Below are 24,943 nucleotides of genomic sequence, written 5' to 3'. Positions count from 1 at the left end.
AGGTCAGACGACCTCTGTACCCTCATCAATGGGGCCATGAAATACACTTCTTTGCGACATATAAGCATATTATGTTTGGTGTTCTGGAGTAAGCTAGTATTTGGTTAGATGTCTGATGAGTTGGAAACCTTCCCTGGAAACCTTATCTGTCTCAATTGACTTCTTATGAAGCATTGTCTGGTTAAAAGCACTATTTTGACAAACCTCTGAAGCTGTATTGTTCCTAACAAAGTAATCTCCCGTGCTTACAATTTGGGAAGCATTACCATTGGGTTTGAAAGTTGAGAGAAACAGTAACTATTATTTTTTTTTTTTTAGTACTGGAAAATAAAGGTTAAATTGTATTATACTTAGGCAAAAGGCATAAATATGTTGAGCTGGGAATAGTAACAACTGTCTTTAATGCATGTGTTGTGATTCAGGTAAGTGTCACTGTGCCCTACCCCTGTACCAGTAAAACTCCCAAAGCAACTGCTTTTGTCTGCTGTTGGAGATCTTCAACCAAATGCAACAATACAACCGGTCTTCCTGTTTTCATTCGCATGCGTAAGGCAAAAAGGAAAATTGTATGTCTTTTTCAGCTCTTTTGGCATATAAATTATCTGGAACACTGATGTTCCTTCTTTTTTATTTATTAAATTATCATCAGAGTATTCCTTGTATGAAAGGATCACTTTATCTCCAAATAGACAAAGCCACTGTGCAGGGTTGTTTAAACCTCATGGCCACTGAGGGCTTGATTGAGTTGCTTGTGCACAGACATGAAGTGTTGGTGGAGATAACTAAAGTTCCCTACCCAGTGTCTACTGTTTCTCCATATGTTTCTCCAGATTCTCCTCAAAAATCATCTGCATTTCAAGGACTGGCTACCCTTGGGTGTGTTGGGTAGGAATAAGAGCCTGGGAATGGACAACTAAATTTATCCTTAGCTGTGTTTAAATACTCCCTCCGATGCTGTGTGTGTACTTCTGTGTGTAATACTTTGATACACATGATGCAAATAGCAGTAGGACCGTTCTCACTATATCCAATTTTTTTCCAGTCTATTACATAACCTGACACATATTGATTGGAACTTAAAGTGCATGCGGTTGGTTTTTCTCATATGTAAAGAACAAAGACCTATGATACTAATGTCTGAGGATGAGCAAGTTGCCTGATGTTGGAAATACTTAGTCATTAGTCACTTGTGCTCAGGGATTTATTACTCATGGTAGTGTCTCCAATTAGTTGAAGGACAGAGAGTGTAATGAGGGCACTTTTTGCTTAATTACTGTTAACTGTATATGTGCAGTTTACTGTTGAGTTTATGAGGCTGGCTGAAGTGTTACAGCAACAAGTGTGTTAAGGAGTGGGGTTTCTTTCTTGTTTATAAAATCAGGATTAACACCTGCAGTAATAGACGGGAAATAGTGTCGTGCCATGGAATAGTGATGTTTTGATGTTTGATGTCATATTTGTGTCCTAAAACACCTCTCTAGACATTGTGGAAAAGACCTACTAAGTGAACTTTGTGGAAGACAATATATTTTACAGTAAATAGAGAAACGATCAAGTAGTATGTTCTGTGTATAGTGAAATAACCTTTAGATGAACTTGGAAAGGAAAAGAATTCCTCTTTAATTAAGTTTGCCTTTCTTCCTGGGGTTGTGAGATAGAGGGGAAAGTGCTCCTGTTAAAGTGAGGGTGGCGTTAATTGACATTAATCTTCATGGGTTTCTTAGATTTATTTTAACTGCAAAGAAGTAAAAAGGTGCTTGGCCCAAGTTAACTCTTGCTAAATATTTGAACAGCATACCTGAATTTAATGTTTTATTTTCTGGTTTGGAATGAAGTTTTTTGTCTTCTGTGTTTCCTTCTACCCCATTCCAAACCCTGGAGAAAAAGCTGGACTTTGCAGTGTGAGACAGACACACAGAAACTGGGGTCAACAGTTTTGAACCATCTTGTTTTCCAAAGTGAATGTTTGTTTAAAGAAAATGATCTAATAACCTCAGTTAGAACCTGATAACAGAGTTCAACTGATCCTGCTGTGTAAATCTGAAGGGATTTCTACCTTTGAAACAAAATAGTTCAAACCTATTTGGTATGACAAAGGTTAGTGATTCAGATTCCTAGAAATGAGTATGTACACAGTGTTTGTCCTGTTGCCTTTGTGTATCTAGGTGCTGTTTTAGGAGAGCTTTGTGCAACTCCCCCAAAAACATCTGGACTGAGAATTCAAGTTGGCAAGTGTTGTGTGTTCTGCTTCACTAGAGAGCATACAGAAGACTTTCTATATATTCTGGTCACTTCCTTTTTACAACCAGCATCATCATTTTCTTACTTCAGTCCTGTGGCTGTGCATCAGTGGCTACAGCTTAGGAATCAAAAGTGTAGAACTGGGTGCCATCAGCACTGCAGAGACATTATAGTCTTTGTTGCATGCTTAGTGGCCTTGGGCACAGAAGAGCTAAAGAGATGGTATTCTGGAAGAGAGATGGCTTAATCACAGTCAATCACCTCTGAAAAGGCCGGTAAGACAGGAATAGAGAGAGTTAAGAATACCTCCTTCCACTGTGTATAACAGTGATAGTCCAGTTAGCCCAGTTCCTCCACATTTAGTTATATTAATTTCTGATCTGTGTTAGTTCCTTTGCTGGTTTAGCTAATGGATTAGTGAGCCACAAGCTCTTCTTAATTTAGTGTACTGGTATGGGAGTCTAGTTTATTTCTTTTCTAGCAGCTGGTACTTTTTTCAGTCTACAATACTTTCTAGGTAAAGCCAGATAGTTCCTTGTAAGTAGTAGGAAGTGTGTGTTTTAAACAGAGACTCTTGTCAGATGCTAAGTAAAGAAATATTGTCTCTAATAAAAGTGCCTCCTTAAATGGATTTGCATAAGAGTGGCTGGAAAAGCTCTCAGATGTTGGGAAGCAATTTTTCCTTCTCCCCCTGGAATTTCATTAACAGCTTTCTATAAGCTACCAGTGTCCTCATCTGTATACCTATTTGCAGTTCAGAGTTTTGAAGCTGGGGGAACACCAGAGGTCCTCCAGTCAAGCAAGATAGAAAGTGAAAATGTGAAATGTATTTGTATTTTTTTTTCTTGTTAATTTCAAGTTTATTTACATATAGTAAACAGCAGAAAAGAGAGAAATGGAGACCAGGTTGCTCAGAGAGGTTATGCAGTTTACATCCTTGGGGGTCTGCAAGACCCAACCTGATCAGGCCCTGAGAAGCCTGCTGGGACCTCAGAGCTGGCCGTGCCTTGAGCAGGAGGCTGGACTGGAGACCTCCCATCATCCTTTCCCACCTGAGTTGCCCTGTGAATCTATACAAAAAATTAAGAACTCTTCAAAATGTCAAAATATTCAGGTGACTGTGAGTGGAGGTATCAGGGTTGTAACTCCTCTGGTGTTTAGGAGGGAATGGTATGACCTCTGGTACTTTGACTAAATCTATGCTGTTCTTAATAACTATGTGGAAAGGATATTAAAGCAGGGCAAAACTGTGTCTTCATCACTTAAAATTCTCTGCAAATAATTGGGCTGACCCTGAGAGTTAGTTGCTTTGGGTCTATACAGAGCTCTGTACTTTCTGCTGTTTGTGGGATGGAGGACAGAGAAAGAAGAAAAGGTCAGTTTTGTGGTGGACATGTCTCTTTCCTTGGAGAGCTGCTTATAAATTAAGTTTTACTCCTCATCATCTTAATGCCTCTGGGGAAAAGCTGGGATTGGCTCTGCATTCTTAAGAACCGTAAGCAAATTTATGTGGTAACTAGATGGCATAAAGTGCAAGCAGACCAATAAATAAATAAATAAATAAATACATAAATAAAAGCCGCATGGTGATGAAACATGAAAGAGATGGCAATAGGTAGCTTTGAGGGAAAAAGAGTGTACATTTACAAAACTTAGCTTCCTACTTCTTTTAGTGTTCCCATTAGTGGCATCCTGCTAATGGGAAATGATAAATATTTAATATCTGACATTTCTATAATGCCTGTGTAGTGCAGTAAAGATTAAATATTTTACAGTGCATTTCGATTTAAAAGAATGAAAGCACTTTTAGACCGTTACAGGGGAAGCTGTCTGCGAACCTTGTATTTAGATTGAATATTATTTTCAGCTATAATAGACTCTTGCAACGTGTTTGCAGCAAGCTAGGTATGAAAGTCCCAATATCCAAGCAGTGCCTCTTGTTCATGCTCTGGGAACCTGCTGAGCTGTGGCAAGCTCCCTGTTGCACTTCCCAAATTAAGCAGGCATGCCGAAACTACTGAGCAGTTTCCACAGCCGTGATAGTCTTGATTTTCATTAAGACTTGCTAGTGTTATCTGAGAGGTGATGCAAGGTCTTATGCATACAGACTGTTTTGGTGCATTCCCACAAAGGAGTGCAATAAAAGCAAGAAGTGCCTATTCCATCTCTGTCCTTTCCTGACTTTTTCTTTTCTTTCCTCCTGAAGGCTGGTGGTCTTCATTCCTGTAGGAAATTTACTGAAAAAATCCACCATTAGTTTAATATAGCCAATTGTTTTGGTGTACAATACAAATTTTATAAGGACAATAATTTAATTCCTTTCTTTTACTGGAATATCTGTGCTTCTGTTAACATTGGAGCTGATTTATATGGATTGCATATGTTCTGTAATAATTGCTAGCCAGTGTCCATTTGTGAAGATAACGTTGTGTGACTGTTAGAGTTACTGCTATCAGTCTGATGCACTTTGCTTGACTTGAAGCCCATAGCAGTTCCCTGAAATAAGCTGGATGAGTAATGTAGATTGCAGACTTAAGCACTGGAGGAATACTTAGGTCCACACTCATTTGATTCAAATGAGAAGAAAACTACTTCCAGGCATTCCTTGACCTTTTGGTGATATCTGAGTGAATCTGCAGATGCAACCAAGGTATTACGAGTTTTTTGTAATTACTTAGTGATTGACTGTATATTGCTGCTTATCTAATTAAAAGATAGGCAATAAATGAATGTGTGTTTTCCTTGTACATTTGTTTCATCTTGATAAAATAGGTTGTTAACAAATGATCTTCTTAACTGAAAGGAATGGTACAGCATTTTAACTGTACCACGTATACATGCAGATACATAATTGACACATGACTGCAGCTTCTGTGAATGTTTAGTCGTAGCACATGGATACGTTTGTTTGCTTTCTTAAAATCGGAATAGAGCTGAATGAGTATACAAGTCTTATTTTCTTTGTATCATAGCTAGAATGGAGGCTATTGGGAAGGAGACACTGTTAATGTTCTTAACGCCAAGATGTATCTATTACCATGATTAAGCATCTCAGAAATATTAGTACCATGATTTGAAAATAAAATACATGTAGGGCAAAGCTTAGGAATTACATTTTTTGTTTTAAAACAGGAAAAGGCTGACAGTGAGAGGATGCCTACTGCTGCTTTATGGGTTTGACTCATGGCTTCAGTTTTGCTGTATGGGTGATGTGTTAATGCCTCTCTTGACAGGTTTATTAGCTTACTCTTTCTACTGCCATAAAAAAAAAAAAAAAAGTTGGTGTTTTAAATAAGGGCCTGCCTCTTTCTGTTGGCACTAGAATGCATCTGGATTTTTATAAGGTACTTTAAATAGTATTTAATATTTTATCAGTTTCTTTTTCACCTCTTGTGTATTCAGTTTCACTGTTCGTTTTGTTTTTTTTCCCCTAACCTTGTTTGTTTTATTCACTCACCACAGAGCTGATAAAGCAGATGATGAGGATGATGAAGATCTAATGGTGAATAAAACATGGGTTCTTGCACCAAAGATTCATGGTGGGGATGTAACTCACATACTGGACTCCTTACTTCAAGGATATGACAATAAGCTTCGGCCAGATATTGGAGGTAAGCCCATAAAATAATTCAGTAAATAGAAAATGTCAACCAGAGATGGTGTGCATTTAGTTAAAGATGGTAAAAATCTGCAAGCAAATTATAACAGCAATAAAATGCAACAGTGTTCTGGAGCTGGTGAAAAGAATGGTATATGGCAGAGTAGATCTTTTAATGTTTTATATACAATCTATTTTTCTTATGTAAAGTATTGCTTTTTGGGGACAGTGGGCAATCTAGAATAAATAATTTAAAAGCAATTATATAGTTTGCTTTGTTTAACTAAGATCTTCTGACAGAAAGAATTGTAGATATAAACCAGCCATGGTTATTTAGAAGTCTGATCTTGAGTCTGTAGGAGTTTATTAGAGAATTATTCCTAGATATTTTTACTCTTACTGTAGAAAATGGATTGTAAGTGTGTATTTTGAGCAAACTGAACTCAGTCTGGTTCTCGTCTTTCCTTAGCTCAGATTTTGAAAAAAAATGATAAGAATCTAAAAATGGAATTTAGGACTATACCTTTTCTAGAGGAATATAGGAAGGAAGACTGCATTATTGTAGATTCAACTTCGCAGCTAGTAGGAAGGCAATTTTTTCTTTCAATAGTCAAAGCATCAATTTGTATAAATATTAAGTGTAAATATTTGGAAGAATCTTGTGTTGAAAACATGGAATACATGAAACCTTGCCAGCTTTTGTCTACCACGTGCATGCTGGATCAAACTAGGAAAAATACTTCATATTCTCTGAGTTTGTTTCTTGACCTGTGAAGGGAGAGGTGGAGGACATAACTATTTGTTAAATACTTGGCATTCCCTATCAAAGGAATGCCACTGAAAGTCTGTGAGCTGCTTATACAATAAAGAATACAATAATCTAGACTTGTTTCATTTATGTAGAACAGAGATGCAATCTCAAACTAAGTACGTTCTTTTGAAAGCTTCTGACAAATTGTTTTCTTCCCCAAATTTCTTAGTTTATTTTATTGTTGACTGTTACCCTGAAGGTGTTGAAAAGCAATTTCTCTTTCACTGTCATAATCACATGTGAATTTCATGAAGTTTTTTGTAAGTCTTTGCCTTCATGTTCATTAAATTGAATTACTGCAAACATTTAGACAAAAAGAAAGATCTTCCAGCATATTTTTCCCTAAATTCTCAGTGTATAAGAGATGTATAGCATTACTTTTTTTGTCCCTCTGACTGCTTGATACAAAAACAGCAAAGTAATTATTAGAGAATAAACTGTCTCCACTAGGATTTCTTCTAATGATTAGCTGGTGGGTGGGGGTGAAAGAAGAGAGAATTTTGTTTCTCTTCTCTCCCCGTAAAACTTAGAAATAAATGGTGAGAAAAATAGAGGAAGATGAGTTCATGCTGACACATCAGATGGATTTAGATGAGCATGGAAGAATTTTGGTGTAATTCCTACTTTCACATTTCTGGTTATGTGCTGAGTCTTGGTAGGGCAAGAACTCTGTCTGTGAGTTAACTCAATGTACAGCTTTTTGGAATCCAAATATTAGTTCCTGAAAGAAGGAACTTGGTTCAAGTTTCTTTCACATAAATGCCCCCTTTCTTTTTATTCTTTGTTCTCTTGATGCAATACTTCTGTACCAATTGACCTTTACTGTCTGGGATCTGCCTCCATCCAATATATTAAAACATAAGGTTCATGAATAATCACCCAGAGTGATGAGAACAGGAAAGATTTGGAAGTATTCATTTTGTTGCCAGAAGAACAAACGTTAAGACTGACTCTCTTCTGTATGGAGGGGAAGGTGCAGGCTTCTGCCACAAGGCAGAGATTTTGGACAACACAAGGTGAAATTTCCAGCTTCAGGTGAAGACATCATATGCTGTCCAGTTGCTTGGGAACTGCAGCAGATATTCAACAGAGAGAAAAACAGAACTGGGCTGTAGTTCATTCACTTTAGTCTGCTTCAATTACATGGATAAAATCTGGTGTCAGATTCCACATCTTCAGAGTATACGTCAGTACTTTTACAAAAAGGTTGTTGAACTGAAATTCTAATTATCTTTCAAAGCAATAATGTCTCACAGAACATTTTTACTATTGAATTACAAATCTCAGTTATAATAGCAACGTTCTTTTGTTTAGAACCTGGACTTTTTGGGTTTGAATACCAGAGCAGAATTTTCTTTTCTTCCCGATGTCGGCACAGAATTTCAGCACCTCAGAGTGAGATAAGGGGTTTCATTGTTAAACATGGAGTTAGTCGAGGGAGATGATGAAGGAGAGCCAAATGAAAATTGAAACACCAGAGGCAATACTGAAATTTAATAGGAGAAAACCACACTCATTTTCTGTTTGTCTCATTCAAATATCCACAGGTTGTAGTGATTTCTTAACTGCTACCCTTACTAGTCTTTAATTCAATTTATGTAGTATACTTTGAGGTGTTTGGAGCGTAAAGAAACTAGTATTAAGGTAACTTCTGCTCAGTATGAAGTAATAGCAGTTACCAGATGAAGTCTCTTATCTGTAGTATAAATACCATTAATTACAATCTTGGAATATTCATCTATTAATCAAGCAGTACTCTCACTGCTTGGTACTGTTACTGTTTGGCTACCTGATTTTATAACCACACTGTTTTAGCTTCAGTCTTGCATCAATCTAGCTGTTGTTTTTCAACTTCCTGTTTTTAAAGGAAAGAATTCTGGTGGCACACTCTTACATGTTAGAGATGCTGATATATTAATATTAGCTTATCAAAGTATAGCATATTTTTTTCCAGCTGTCTTATGCCCAGTGTCATGTATTATATGGCTGAAACAACTGATCAGTCTGAAAGTCTAATTAAAAATAGAGAATAATCATCACATATCTATAATTCCAATGAAGTGTTTTCAATCAACGGTTTGAGGAAAGTCATTACTGATAGAGTTTTTAAGAATAGTGAGGATGATTGCTCATGGAGGTAGAGAACTGAATACCTAGAGAAATTTGGATAGTTGTAATTGCCCTATAAGCAGGGCACGTGTCAATAATTGCATCTTCACGCACTAATGTGAAAAGTCACGTACTCAGGGATATAAAAGATACATGAATAAAAAGTGGACTTTCAAGAGACTAATAGAAGCACTTATTCCAAAAAGATAAGGATATTAGGATGATATTTTATCAAACAGGTACTCTTAGTGTAACACTGATGAAAAGTTGATATAGACAGGAAAGGAATAAGCCTGAATAAGCAGGAAAATAGCAAGTAAAGGTAGAAAGGTATGTATTCTGAGCTGAAGAATATTTTATAAGAATTGAAGAAATTGAAATACAAGAGCAAGATGCAGAAGAGCATATGCAGTGAATGTTACAGGTACTGGATGCGTGCACCGCATAGAAAATGATGGAAATAATAAAAGTGGTATGGTAGGAGTATTTGCTAAAGAAGGGTTTCTTTTAAATAAGAAGGTAAAAAGAAGCATGGAGAACAGGGCTGTGCTTTCATCAAAATCACTTTGAAAAAATTCTTCAGAGATGGAGCTGGAAGCCTGCTGTAGACACTTGAGGCCGAATTTTCAATATAGGTAGCTGTATAGGTAATGCTCTTAGATAACTGATTGTTGGAAATGTATTATTTCATTAAAAACTATTACAAATTGAAGGCTTCTTTTATTTCTGAATGTGGTAGTTGTCTAATTTACTTGCTGAATAACTCCAAGAAGAGATGCTTCTTTAGGCAATTAATGAGGTGTTATAAAAAACATGCTCAAAGAAAATAAGCCTGGATGAAATTATCAAGAGTGGTCTTAGTTTAAATTAAATAGCATGATAAGTAGTAATAAAAAAAAGGTGATATATCGTAGACCTTCATTCCAAAGTGGTGAATTCTGGTAAACTACAGGAGGTGGTTAGTGAATTTAGATGGACTAACACGCTATTGGGTAATGCTGAGAATTGTAGTAATGAAAATGGAGCAATATTAAGCAATAAAAAGTGCAATGTTCTGCACTTTTACAATAATGATAATAATTTCTGTCAGGAGAGGGGGGTTTACAAACTGAGAATAACTGATAAGGAGAGCTTTTCAGTGTAGCAGGCAGAGATATTTCAAATATCAAAATATGAAAATTAGGCCTGGATAAATACAGGCCCCAAAAGAGGCACTTCTGATAGCGAGAGCAATTACTAAAGTAGTTTTTCAATGACTGAGGTAGATTTTTATCACTATGATTTTTCTGATCAAGAGTAAACATTTTTCAAAATACAGATTTTGCTCAATCTGGGGTTCAGAATATACCTGTGTGTTGAGTCTGGGTGGCAGGGTTTGGTAGCCGGGGGGCTACAATGGTGGCTTCTGTGAGACGCTGCCAGCAGCTGCCCCTGTGCCCGATGGAGCCAGTGCCAGTGCTCCGGGACGGACCCGCCGCTGGCCGAGCCCGAGCCCATCGGTGATGGTGGTAGCGCCTCTGGGACAGCGTATGTAGAGATGGGGGAAAGCTGCTGCACAACAGCAACTGCAGCCAAAGTGGGGAGGAGGCTGTGTGAGAGCAACAGCCCTGCAGCCCCCGGGTCAGGGCAGGAGGGGCAGGGGGGCTCCAGGCGCCAGAGCAGGGGTTCCCCCCCAGCCCATGCTGAAGCCCACGGTGGGGCAGGCTGTGCCCCTCGGCCCATGGAGGCTGACGGTGGGGCAGATACCCACCTGCAGCCCGGGGAGGGACCCACACCAGAGCAGGTGGGTGCCTGAAGGAGGCTGTGACCCCGTGGGAAGCCTGTGCTGGAGCAGGGGCCTGGCAGGGCCTGTCATCCATGGAGAGAGGAGCCCAGGCTGGAGCAGGGTTGCTGGCAGGGCTTGTGACCTGTGGGGGACCCACGCTGGAGCTGCCTGTTCCTGAAGGACTGTACCCCGTGGGAGGGACTACCCGCACTGCAGCAGTTTGTGAAGAACTGCAGCCTGTGGGAAGGACTCCTGTGGGAAAAGTTCACGGAGAACTGTCTGCTGTGGGAGGGACCCCATGCTGGAGCTGGGGCAGAGTGTGAGGAGCCTCCCCATGAGGAGGAAGGGGCAGCAGAGACAGCGTGTGAGGGACTGACCACAGCCCCTGTTCCCTGTCCCTCTGTGCCGCTGGGGGGGGAGAAGGTAGAGAAAATCAGAGTGAAGTTAAGCCCGGGAAGAAGGGAGGGGTGAGGAGAAGGTGTTTTTAAGATTTGGCTTCATTTTCTGATTACCCTACTCTGATTTGATTGGCAATAAATTGATTTTCCCCAAGTTGAGCCTGTTTTGCCCATGACAGTAATTGCCAAGTGATCTCCTTGCCCTTATCTCAGCCCATGAGCCCTTCATGGTATTTTCTGTCCAGCTGAGGAGGGGAGTGACTGAGCAGCTTTGGTGGGCACCTGGCATCCAGTCAAGGTCAACCCACCACAGCCTGGGGGTTATGCAGCAGCATCCCTTACTTCTAGCAGTGGTCCATGCCTGCTGAGAGTTGTCTTTCCAGGTCTTGCTCTTTGTTGTGAAGTTCATTCTTGCTCTTGAATTCCAGGCACAAGAGTAATTCGCTATATTTATTTCTGGGACAAGCTGGTCCTTAGCTATGTGCTTGTGTTATGATGCTCAGTACCAGTCAAACCTTTTGAACCAGAAGAAAAGTTTAGTCTGATGAAGAAAAAGTGTCAAAGCAGGAAATCAGAAAGTGTGAATAGATTCCTCTGAATCAGCTAAGCAAACAGGTTCCCTGTGTGCTTCAGTTTCCTTAGGAGCTGATGAACTAGTCCCTGGGGGCAGCTGGCCCTTGGTGCTCTTCTCTCTCTCTCTGTTGAGTATGCAAACTAGTGTCCTCTCTTTTTCTTTTTTACTCTAGCCTGGCTCATATTGTCTTTCAGTGTAAATTCTTAAGGTGTGCAAGCCCTTTCTCCCCATCCATAGAAGATTGTGTAAGTTTACAGTGCTGTTTTGCACTTCACACAGGATGTGTTAAATAGCCTTCTTCCTACTTGTAGTGTTTTCAAGGCTGATACCAAATTTTTGAAGTAAAATGAGAAGCATTCACAGTAGAAAAATCTTCACAAGCCATCTTCTGCTGTTAGCTCTTTGTGGAGTAAATTATATGGATGTCAAATCAGTATCAAGAATGTATTTTCCTCCAGTGTTTGTAATTTTCATGGACTCGTATCACTTCTAGTTCAAGAACACAAGAAGAATGAATTCTTTCCCTAATTCACAGAAGTACTTCGCTCTGTGCCATACAGAAGAATTAAGGTAACAAAACAGCCTTTTCCAATCTTTTTGAATTGGATCTCTTTCTCTGGATCATTTGGGTCAATTAAAATAATTTCGACAGAGGCAGATTTTCACACTCTTCACGGGCTCTTAATAGGTCTAATAATCTTACTCAGAGCAGTATGGAAAAGGCAAATTGAACTCCGTGGCACATTACAGGAGAGCCCTTGTGGCAGATCAAGTATTGCTCACTGCAAGCTGGAATTTCATAAAATTGACACAGCCCCCATTAAAAACTGGCTTGCTGACAGATTTCGAAATTTAGTTGTTAATAAGGAAATATCAGTGGCTGGGCTGTCTATAGTGGAGTCTCATAGGAAAGTCTTGATCAAGAATAATGATACTTTGAATTATTTCAGCAATTAATTTTTGTAGTAAAGTTGGCAGATGACACAAAGACTGTTGGAAAGGGAGAGGCTGTATCTGCAGAGTAATCAGCTCCTTCAGTAGAACCGGAGATACAAAAGAAAAGGAAGTAGCGGGGAGGAAGCCTGTGGGTCATATTTCAAGGAGAGAGATTCTGCATAGTAAAGCAGTGATTTAGGGGACAATGTAGATATTTTGTGTAGTATAAGATCTTATCTATGCAACCCCTGAGCACTGTCCTGAAAGAAGTTCCTTTTTGAAAATCAACACAAAATCTGGAAATGTTCAGGCAGCACTGACAACACTTACAAAAATTTCCAGTTCTGGTGTCCACATTTCAAGATGGATCTGGAAACAACGGAGCAAGTTTATGGATTAAATCTGAACAGATTATCTGTAGGTTGCATTTACAGTATGTGGTATGAGCCGTTCAGCATACTGAAGGCAAGTTTCAGAGGTGACCTTAATCACTGCATGTAGGTGCTTGTGTCTGAAGAAAAGGTTTGATATATGGCTAGGCAGTACCGGAAGCTGGTCAAATACTTGAGCCTTAGAACAAAACAAGGTTTCCTAACACTAAGAAGAATTAAACATTTCCTGCTAATATGGGTAAAAAGTATTGGGTTCGGCATTGCTTGACTGATGAGGCAAGATGCACTTTGATCCACCTTCTTGTGTTCTAATCTAGCAGTGGGGTTGCTGTTACATAGACAAATAGGGTTGTAAAATTAAAGGATATCTGTCTGCGAGATGTGGCATATGTAAAATATATTATAGAGATGTGTAAATACACATATGTATTATTTTTCTTTTTTTCTGTGGATATGAGTTTTTATCCCCAGCCCCCTTCCTTTATGAGTTCTGCAGATACTGAAAACATCTGCAGCTCAGGAAGTACATTTTTTCTTCAGGAAATAAATTGGTTTCCAGAGTCTGTTTAAACTTTCTGTGAAGCATGCTGGGGACAGGATGGTGATCAAGTGGCTGTGCTCTGTGGTTATACAGAAAATCCTTTGTGCAGCCTCACTGGCGTGTCTTGCTGCCAGGGTCAGGGTCAGACAAGTAACAAGATTTGGAATCTGGGAGAATTTCCTCCCAGGCAAGATTGGCAGGGAAAAAGTATCTTAGGATATTTAGGCAATGTATCTTGCCTGTCATTGTAGCTGGCAAGGATGTTAATGATATCATGTTTCTTTTAGTGTGTCTGTTGGAGTTCTAGGTTTTTGAGATTTGAAAAAATCCTCTTAAGATTTTAGGTTTGTTACAGAGCACTTGGACAATCTCTGATCTGCAGTATAAAGAAATAAAATCTGATGACCTAGGGTCCCTCTCTTACGAAATCAAAGTGTCTTTTTGTTTGTACCTTCCTCCTTTTCCATCTGCAGATGGACAGACATGTTTCATTTTAATGTGCCAGAACATGAAAGACCGACCAGCACAGCTTTATTATTAACCTTCTTAATTTCACTGGGGACTGGGGACTAAGACATATGTCCCCTTGTGTCCCTATTCTGGCTGTCCAGTACAGGCTAGAAGAAAATACTTGGTAAACTGATGAAACTAAAATGTATCCCGGCCTCTTCTGTTTGTACCTTTTCCCCCTATAAACCAGATAGAAGGAAAAAAACCTGAATTATCAGTGCCCCTTGTACTTCAGATGTGACTCTCATGGGAAGTCACTTAGATTTTGTGCCATCCTGTAAGTGCACAAAGTAAGAAAGTACATTCTGTGGGAGAAAAACAACTAGTTTTTTTGACTGCCTAGTGAGATTTGTTTCCCTGTGTTTTTAAAAAAGAGTAAGTTTGGAAATGTTTAACTTTTAAATGAGATTTCAATTTGGTGTTTGAAGTGGTGTGTTAATCAAGCTGATGAATGGACATTAGCAATCCTTAGGTGTGCTATAGTTGCATGAATTGAAGAAATAGGTGGTGAAAAGTTACTTTACTTTTGTTACACATTTTTGGTAGGAATTGACAGCACTACATGTTGATTCCTTATAGCTGATAAATACATCTCTCAGACCTCATGTTTGTATGAGCAATTTTTTCAAACTTTTTTTTTCTTTTTATGATTAAGTTTTATGTAGGAAGACAGTTTTGGGTTTGGTTTGGTTTGGTGTTTTTTTTCCTTCCATTACGTTTTCCACCTTTTATATCTATCTTAAATCTGTTAACAAATCACAGATGAGGACTGCAATACAATGTAAAAAAATTATGTTGATAGTTCTAACAATTCTTATGGAATAAGGGAGCCAAATTATATATGAATGAACAAACCAGGGATTTAATTACTCTGAATCTAATAAAAGAATATCAGATTTGTTGTTGTTTTAGTAAATAGGTTAAATTACATTAACAATGTACAGAGTTAATTAAATGTGTAATTATTATGGTTACTGTTTTGTTTAGTGAGAACTACGGTAATTGAAACAGATGTCTATGTTAACAGCATTGGCCCAGTTGACCCAATCAATATGGTAAGTTCTGATTACTGACAGAAAACATCTGAATGATGCTATGGTGTAATATTATGAAATAATTCTAATCTCATTGAAATAAGTTTCTTTTTTCTTACTGTGTATTCTTATGCTATTAGATATGATTGTGGTTATTGCAGGAATGTTTAGACTATTCGGAATTGTAAGTTTTACGATACATTTCTTCTTTAAAAAAAAGATGAGGCTACACAGAGGATGTCATATCAGGTCCTCATTTCGTTAGTGTTGAACATTTTCACTATATTTGTTTATAACTGGTTTATCTCTGGCCCAGTATAATTTCCTGGAGCTACTCTTCGGAGGTTAAGAATAATAACAATTGACCTAGCAGTTCAGTGCAATGATTTATTGTTGTTATTCAAATTCATAGAAAAATTTGAAAGTAACCCTTTTGACCTCCTTTTTCGATGTCTTACTTAGTCTTACAGGTCTTCTTCAATGTGTGTGTGTGTATGTGTGGACGCATAGCTGGTTTCTTCAGAAGTTAAGCAATGCATCTCATCTAGTTTCTGGTAGACCTGTTGAGATCTGGCCTATCTGTATGCTACTGACACTGAAGTAACAGCGCTTACAAGGAAGTTGAGTCTGTGGCCTTTTCTTAAACTCCTTAGATTTTCTGTCATGATGTACATTGTATGAAATGTTGATGTTGGAGGTGTTAGAAAGGCCTTGTTGCATGATTCCTCCTGGGGACCACTGCCCAGGACTAAGACTAGGACTGGTCCTTGGGCAGGTTTGTGTTCAGCACCCTCCTGCCTTTTTCCTTTTCCTCCCCCCTACAGAACTGACGACAGTATTGAATTTGCATGTCAGAGAAGCGTTCAGTCTGAGGCTGGAGTGTGCCAGTGCAGGGGGCTTCTGAGCATTTGATGAAAATACAGCAATTCTAGATTATTATTATTATTATTAAGGATCTTGCGGTTTACGTGCATGTCATCATGCTTGGGTGTGGAATACTGACTTTCAGAGGTGGAAAACCAAGCAGGAAAAGCAGTGTTACTTAAATACTATGGATAAAGATGCCAAAAGTAAATGATGCAGATCTGTGGCAAAAGAAATTCATTCCAGGATAATGGTCTAACAAGCTTAGAGTTGCCATTACCTGGGGCTGTGGCAGGGAAGTCCACGTCTCAGGCCAGGGCTGTGTGTGAGGAAATGCATGCAAGAGCAGAAGAGTGATGGGGTGGGGCAAGCTTATCAGTTTCCGTGTCCAGCATAAGTGGTGTCTTTGGTTTTGTCTGTCTTTCTACTGCAGCCTTTCTCTTTTGCTTCTCAGCATCCTATCCTTTTCTGAGGGAACTTACTGTGGGAGCAAAATGTGTGGACAGGCAGCTACGTGTAAGGAGGATATAGCAAATGGTAGAGGCTTCCTTTTCCAGTAACTAATGTAAATCCTTTAGCCTGTGGCCAGTAGGTATTGCATACGCTGGAACTGAAAATGAGAAATGCTTACAGCTTCAGTTTTCCAGTTTTAAAGAACCAGCATGTGGCTGGCTTTGCAGGGTAGCCCTGCCCCATTTCCCATGCCCTGTTCTTGTCTGTGCAACCCCTGGGAAATCTCCCCTCTGCTGTGTACCATCGGGCTATTTCATGTTACTCATGTTACTCCCCACATCTGCTAGTGCTGTCCTAGAGCTGGGTGCTGATGCTCTTGTCATGGCACTAAAAAAAGCCAGTCAGACTGGCTCGTAGTCCATGGTAAGGATAGTACCATGCTGGAAAGGCATATTACTTCATCAGAGAGCAGGATCCTGATAGTTATAACCTGTATCAACTGAATGTTTATGCCTCTAACCTTCTGTTTTCTGTTTTTAAAAAAAGAAAGAGAACAATGAAGCATACCATCAAAGGGTAATAAGGTAAATGTCATTAAGACATACAACTTTAAGAACGATTCTATGTTTTTTAAAAATAAACAGAGAACTACTTAGAAATTCATATTGTAGTCTAAAGGCACTACGGCCATAAAACAGCATTTGCTTTCACTGGGCTTGGACTGCAGGAACCTAGATCATGTGAGCATCTAGCATCACTACAAAGATCAAATGTTTGTGAAAATACACACACACACACACACACACACCCAAATATGCAAATCGTTTGGTTAAGGTTTCCAAAACAGAGGTCCTTAATCTGGGGAAAAAAAAAAAAAATAGAAAAAAAATTATTTACAGGTTTGACCCTGTAAGATCTCTTTATGTGAGCTGTTGGTTTCATTAGGAAGGCTCTTTCCCTGGAGTCAGTATTGTTTGAGATTTTTTAACTAATAACCCAAAACTTGCCTCCATTTCAAGGGCTGTCCTTAGCTGTTCATTTGATCGCTTAATGTGAGAACACATACCTGTGATTTCCCCATTGCATTACTCATTTGCCAGATACGTTCCTTCACTCTGGCAAGTGATGTCCTTTAACTGTTTAGTTTGAATACAATATGGCATGATTTAGAGGGCATTTTTTCTAACAGTGATGCTGAAGCAACGTATCAAGGGAGTATGTTTGTCTGAAAGATTCAGAGAACATCTATTATGAGAGGAAATGGATTTATTTTTATGGTTCAGTCTATTTTCCTCTTGCTATCTGACAGACTTTCACTTTCATAAAGGGAATGCTTTAAGTGTATGTATGACATTCATTAGAATTTGTTTTTGAAGGCTGTTGTGTTTTGGCTTTCACTAACAAAGATCTACACACAATTCTGGACGGTATAGACATGCCATGCTTAAGAGATGTTTTTCTACAGCGTGTGATCTCTTTAAGCAACTGCAACCTGAGCAAACATTTTTAACAAGCATCTGGATCAGTGGAGTGTTTAGGCTTCTAATACTCATTAAGTCTAAAGATTTTTGAATCTGTCTTTTAGAGCTAACCTGTGCTATGCATTGTGCAACAATCATGTGAAATGCAGCTAAGTGCATTTTTATGGGCAAAGACTTGATCCTCAATAGCTCTGCAGTGGTCTAGGGGTTTCTTAGCAGAATTTAGACACGTGATGAATATTTAGAGCCTGGTTTTTCTCTATGTGGAAGCTCATTCAGTTGAGCGCTTAATGTGGATACACTAGGCTTTTACTGCCTTTTTCTTTCCTTTCAGACTAGGGCCAAGATGAAAAAATGCCACTCTGGTGGTACAAGTAGCAGAGTGCGATATACAGTCCCTGTGTAGAAATGCATGTTGATCCATGTTGCCTTTGGGGCTCATTAGCTTTCTCTGCCCTCTATTCAGCCCCCAAATCCTGTGTGCTCATATATACATAAGGTTTGGTTACTAGTGCCCCAAGGGGAGAACCACACCAGTGCCACAGATTTTGTGGTTTAAGAAGATTGTGTGAGTGTGCAATTCAATGGGTTGGGAAGGGCATGGCAGCCCTCCAAGACATTTTTAGCTTCCATTATATAAGAGAATACCCGATCTTGTAATTTCTGTTTGATCAAAACTCTCATGACAATAAAAGACTGCTACATCAAATGAGAGCAATTTTTGGAGAAGTAATACAGGAGCAGTTCCTTAAGTGAGCAGCAGTATTGCATTATTGCATAAAAAATGAAGAGCGATTAGAGAAGTTTATACTTTCCCTGTCCTTAATGCCTATTGAATCAAGTTTCATATAGTAAATAGTGGAGCAATGCTTAAGTAACAAAAATGGGGAAAGGGTTAGAAAAAGGCAGATAATTTTTGTAGAGATGCATAGATGTCATTACTGATAGATTAAAAACTAGCCAAAAGAAAATGCTCTACTTGTCAGTCTATAGCTGTCTGTGTATAAGTGTGTACATGTATAAATATGTAAGTTTACAGAAACTAAATTACATTTTGAATTTCCTTTGATTTTTCAGGTGTTTCTAAGTCATGATTTGACATCTTGAAATATTATGATATTGCTATTTTAGTGTGTTTGAGGGCTACAGATTTTTTTCTTCCCTTGCTGTGGATGCATATGATGCTCTCTATTCAGATTTTGTATTTATTAATGGAACTCAGTATTAGAAGCTCCAGACTGAAAATTCCAGGATAAATTTCTAGAACTGCACTTCACTGAAGCAGTTCAGTTTCCTTGTTATTTTCCAATATTTCTGTCTCTTCTGTGGACGATTTAGCTTTGTTGCATGATCTTTTCTAGTTATCCATTGATGACTACTGCGACCACAAGCTGAAAGCCATACTTTGAAGCCTAGCACTCTTATTTTTAACAAGAGAACTAAATCACTGAACAGATCAGATAACTCACAGAATATGCAATGTGATGCTGTGGTACACAGACTGCATGGTCTGGAGACTGTTAGGATACAATATTACCTGTCATATTGTACGATTTGTGACATTTTGTAGAGTGTGCTGATGGTGAATTTTAAGTATCCTTTGACTTCTAAATTCCACTGCATTCTCAAGTTGAAGTAAATAGCAGCAGATTTATTTCTTTTTTTTTAAGGTATTCAGTGTGATCAGTATCCTAATGCAGATTGCTCAGTTTCATTGTAATTTTGGAGGATGCTTCATGGTCAGCTGTGTCACTGTACTTACTCTACTAGTCACTACATTTGTATTGAAGGCTTGAAGGTTTTGTACTTATACTTTACAGTGACAGGTAATTTACATTAAGCACATTAGAATGTAAGTAATCACGACCCAAAGACATGTTATCTCAAGCTATCTTGAAATCCAGTACTCAAAGATGCACACCCTTTGTGTGCATTATGCTGTAAATCAATGTATTTTTAACTCCGTTTTTGAGTGATACTAAATGTTTTGTTACTGAACAAATAGTAACTAGCATAAAGGAAAGATGAGGCTTAGAAAGAGGCAGAAGAAGATACTGGAATTAGGAAGCCCCTCATCCTTGTGATACCTAGGCATGTACTTTAGTTTACATGGGTGAACCATGTCATGTTGACTTAAGGATTTAACAAATACAATAGGAAAAAATCCAAAGTAAGAAGTGTATAAAAGGAAAGATATGAACTCTCTCTCTTTGCCTCCCTGTCTGTGTGTTACAGAGAGCTGTGTGTCTAAGTGAATGTATTTCCATACAAGAAGCATAAACACAATAAATCACAGTGCTATCCAAATTCTGCAGTGTATAGTAGTATTACAAGACTGGGTGAACACTGCTTGAAAAGGCTTGTCGTGGTTTGTGAACTCCATTTGAAGCTCTTCCTGGAGGTTGGAATTGCTTTCATGTTTGAAGAACACCATTTTGAGGAGGACCATTGTCTCTATGAGCTTTATGATGACAGACTGAAAAGAAGAGCATGAGGGATGCACTTCTGCCCATATTTGGAATTTATGAGGTTTCCTAAGGTTGTGTGCTTTCAGCATCCAAGCACTGGAAATTTTTGGAGAGTCAAGCGTGTGCATTTTATGCAAAATGGTTCCATTCTCTTTCAAATAGCAGGAATATTTGTTCATAAATCAGGACAGAAGTACCAAGTTGTCTTTGAATATTACCTGATTCTTATTGTATGGCAACTTCTTTGGAGTAAGCTAGAATAACAAATTTCTTCCCAACTTACTCTTTTTATTTTGGTTAGGAAAGACAGATTCCCATCATTTTGGTGCCTGTCAGCACTGCAAGTGATCAGTTAATTGACTGTTACTTAGATGAGTGTTTATTTACAGCAGCTGTGTAAATATTCCTTTAGTAGGCTGAAGCATTTTTTTTTCTTTGTTATGAAATATATTTAAGTGTCAAAACCCATATGCATGTTGGTATTTCTTATTTCACCAGCTCTAGGAACTTGAGTAATACTTCACAAGCACAAGTCCATGAATGGTCTGTTGTTTTCTGGAAAAAAAATAGCTTAAATTGATTAGTCTGGCTCTTGCAGACAGCTAGTTTGCCTACTGCTATTGCAAGATAGCTCTAAATTTGCACTGTTTGGTTTCAGAAGAATTGGCCAAGTACAGGCAATATTCTGCTCATACAGGCTCAGCACAGCAGTTCCTTTGTCGATCCCAGTCTCTGTGATCATTCTGAAGGGAATGGTGAAGGGTGAGGGGAAAAAGGCAGCCATTGTATGACAGACAAATGTTGCAGTAGCTTTCTGAAACCAAACCAGCCCCCACTTTAGACAGCATTCAATACTTGTCCCATTTTCAGCTGCAGTTTACTGATTGCCCCTTAGTAGATATGAAGTCAAGACAGGCATTTAAGGTTCTACACAAGACTCCAGAAAAATCTGTGCTCTGTGCTGTAAAATATGGCCTGATTTCTGTGTGCCGTTTAGCAATGCTGTAATCTAAGGCTGCAGTCTTTTTATGCTGCGGTGTATTCATAAATCACAGAATGATCAGGGTGGAAGGGACCTCTGGAGATCATCTAGTCCAAACCTCTGCTAAAACAGGTTTGCCTACAGCAGGTTGCACAGGACCATGTCCAGTCGGGTTTTGAATGCCTCCAGAGAAGGAGATTGCACAATCTCTCTGGGCAGCCTGCGCCAGTGCTCTGTCACCTGCAAAGTAAAGACATTTTTCCTCATATTCAGATGGAACTTCTTGTGTTGCAGTTTGTGCCCATTGCCCCTTGTCCTGTTACTGGGCACCACTGAAAAGAGCATTTTATGCAAACCTCTTGGTACTCACCCTGAAGATATTTGTATGCATCAATAAGATCCCCTCTCAGTCTTCTCCAGGCTAAGCAGGCCCAGCTCTCTCAGCCTTTCCTCATCAGGGAGATTCTCCAATCTCCCAATCATCTGAAGACTAGTTCATGCTTTAAAAGATGCTGGTTTTGTATAGGACTGTGGTATCACTTAAGCCACAGTTGGCATGGTTTCATTATTAATAATATTAAAAATCTACTTTGACTTCACTCCCCTGACTTCAGTAGAGTGTGCCAGCATACTGGTTGGAAATCCAGTTTGTATCATCTCAAATTCGTAGCATCCACAGCCAGAGAAATAACCAAACTGCCTTTGAAGTATCTGTGATTTCAGGTGTTAATGCTCTGTATTTGCATAAGGCAAATTTGTTAAAGAAATAGCAGAAGTGCTGAGCTGTGGACATGGTTGGGGTAGAAGGCAATTCTGAAAAGTGTCTTCCTTTTTATCTGTTGTCACTCTGCCAGTGTGTTGTTGTGAGAAAGTCCCTTAATTTTTTGTGTTCCCAGTACTTCATTTAAGTGGATGTAAATGTACTTCTTAAAGCTCTTCCTTTAGTACCTCTGTACATGATGTCTTCCATGGTCACCTTGTCTTCTTCTGCTCTAAACTACTTCTTGGCAGTTTCGTACACAAATTCAGCAACCTTTCTGTGCCAGTTGTCTGATATTCCCTGTGTCTCCTTTTGCCCAATCTAAAATACTGCCTTGTGTCCCTCATATCTCTTCACAGGGGTTTAGTTAGATCAATGTGTCTAAATCATAGCTTTAAATCTTCACACTTTTCATCCCTTCTGCACTCTCAGTTGCTGTGGATAATCACTACTCTGTACATCACTGAGGCCTGAAATCCATTTTTCTATGACACGATGGGTCTTAGGACCAGGAGTAAGGTCTCAGTTGTGTTCTTGCAAATTCTGAGTGAAAAAGGGTTTGGGTTTTTTTTTTTTGTTTTTTAATCCATCCATCTCTTGTCCAGACTGCCATTGTTACGGTAACATATTTTTGTAACCTTTCCACTTGCAGCCTTGCTCCAATCATACCATCTAGAGATGTGCGACAGAGAGAATTTTCCACTATTTCTACTGAGTCATTTCTTGCTCAGGTTCTTCCTCTGTGTTCTCTTTCATCGGACCTCACACAAAACCAGTTTCCTTTCACTTTCAAGGCACTTCAAAGCCTATCCCCAGCCATTTATAGTTGTTTTTTTTCCCCAGGAGGCCACTTCCTATCTCAGATCTCACTAGTTTCTGCTCCTGTCCTTTCAACTTTTCATAATACTTTCTCCCAAGCTGCTCTTTATGCTTGAAAGAAACTTGCCATAAATGTCTGCAAAGCTGCTTCATTGCTTCTCATCGTGCTCCTATATAAACATTTTTTCTTTCTTTTCTTTCTGTGGAGGTTACAAAATATCACAAACAATTACAGTTTTGTTGTGCAAAAATCAGTACATGTAATTCTGACTGCTTTTGGGTACTTTGTTTTGTGTTGCTTGTGCCCCTGTTATCTTTCCAAATCTTGTCTTTTATGTTAAATTAAAATCATGAGCTCCTTGCAGAGGATGTGTATCCCATATACGCAGTATTGAGTGCCTGCACAATTCGGTTGTGATCTGAGATGATCTAAGCCAAGGATAATGTTAATATAAGTACTACATAGTACTGCACTATTCACTAGTGCTAAAGCTAACCCAAACAGTTAACTCCTGCTTTTCCCTCAAAAAACTGTACAGACTGCTTGACAGCTCTGTCATACAGCTTACTGTTACTTCCAATGCCTTAATATTCTCCCCAAACACCTTCTGTCCACTTCTGCTGCGGTTGTCTCCCTTGTGTTTGCCGATGAGACAAGCTATGTTTAGTTCTTTGGCTTGTACCTCTCATCTTTGTGTCAAATAGCTGATAAATATTTCGAAGAACATTACACACCTGTTCTTTCTTATAAATTCCTAATCTGCCTGTCAATGTGGAAATTTGTGATGCTGCCTTCCAGTTGTGGGAATAATTCTGCTGGCCCAGATTTGAACTGGGTTTCAGGCAAAAAGGCAGGGGTTGTGCTTTGATTGTTACAACAGTTTGTAACAGCTTGTTGCAGTAGAAACTGGCCTTGGCAATGGCTCCTACATTGCAGGTTTGCATTGCCTCCTTCACTGCTGTGCTCCCGAGGAAAGCTGCTGTCATTTACTGGCCCCTACGATGGCTGGTGGCAGGACCTGTGCTGACACTGCAAAACCTCATCCTCTGTTAAAAGCTGGGCAGCTACAGGAACAGGATTTTTCTGCTCACAGTGCATGCTGTGGGAAGTTCACTTTACAAGGCAGGGGAACGGTCTGGAGTAGCAGACCTGCATTTCCTGCAGTAGTACCTCCAGGCTGTTTACCAGGGAAGTGGACCTGCTCCTGGGAAGTGTTGCCCTATTCCTTATTAGTAGAGGTGACAGCGCTGACAAAATAGCTATTAAGAAATGCAGTGTGCTTTTGCTAGCAAGTGAATGTAACTTCCCTGCCTGATGATCTTGGCCTTCATTATTTTTATTCTGTTGCGTGATTTTAAATTTTGTCAAGTCTCATATATTCTGGATGGTATTTCAGTCTAAACCACTTTTTGTTGGACTGTTTTGGAGTTTGTCATTCACTGGCATACAGTAAGTGCTGCATAAGATTTCACCTTTTTGAATAACAGTAGTGTCTCTATTTTAGAAGGTTACCCCCACAGAGGGTTATGTCCTTGGGGGCAGTAAGTAAACAGAAACTCTTTTAGGAAGTTCTTAACAGTTGTCCATGCTCTTATTTCTTCAGTGCAGCAGATGATTGATATTTGGAATTGCATGACTGCCTCATCAACCAGAAAGCTAAACTGAAAGAAGGTCTGTATTTCATGTAGGATCATGTATCTTACAGGAGCTGCAGGGTAGAAACCAAACCCAGATAAGTCTCCTTGCCATCAGTGTTGGGATTTTGAAGCATTGCAGGAAAAGTATGGAAATGAAAGAGCAAACAGTAACCGTGCAATTAATCTTGCTTTAAAAACAGTCACACCTTACTGAATGGTGAAGTATTGTGTTCCAGACTTCATAGCTTGTTTATAAAAGGGAACTGTAGAAAACTGTGTATGCTTGAGTAATGTGCAGCTTTGCCACTCAGGTTGTTTGTGGGACCAATTTTGACTGCTTGAGCCTCTCTAGTTACATGAAGGTAGTTGTAGCTGCTGAATTTAGAAAGTACAGTTGGCGGAGTTGATAAATCACTATTGACAACCTCAAAGCTGAACCCTTAATCCATACCAGTATTCACTCCTGGGTTTTTAATATATAGATATATATTTATGTCTGATTTAATTTTTTTTTTCCTGAGTTGTCTTCTCTGTTTTTTCTGTAGTTCAGTGTTTGTTTATGACTGGCA

General features: G+C 39.1%; 1 protein-coding gene across 2 annotated transcripts in view; it reads left to right on the top strand.

The window, feature by feature from the left end:
* GABRG1 (gamma-aminobutyric acid type A receptor subunit gamma1) overlaps positions 1-24,943 on the top strand; it is a 58,597-nt gene that overhangs the window by 11,434 nt on the left and 22,220 nt on the right. The window contains exons 2-3 of one of the 2 annotated variants that reach the window (XM_055796678.1): positions 5,704-5,852; positions 14,863-14,930. In XM_055796678.1, coding sequence (XP_055652653.1) covers positions 5,704-5,852; positions 14,863-14,930 — 217 coding nt within the window. Of the gene's footprint in view, positions 1-5,703; positions 5,853-14,862; positions 14,931-24,943 lie in introns of those variants that run through there. The other variant, XM_055796681.1, reaches the window with a different exon arrangement.

Source organism: Falco peregrinus, chromosome 2 (assembly GCF_023634155.1).
Source record: "Falco peregrinus isolate bFalPer1 chromosome 2, bFalPer1.pri, whole genome shotgun sequence".
Classification (NCBI taxonomy): domain Eukaryota; kingdom Metazoa; phylum Chordata; class Aves; order Falconiformes; family Falconidae; genus Falco; species Falco peregrinus.
The sequence above is the reverse complement of the archived record's forward strand: the minus strand, read 5'-3'. Positions and strand labels throughout refer to the sequence as shown.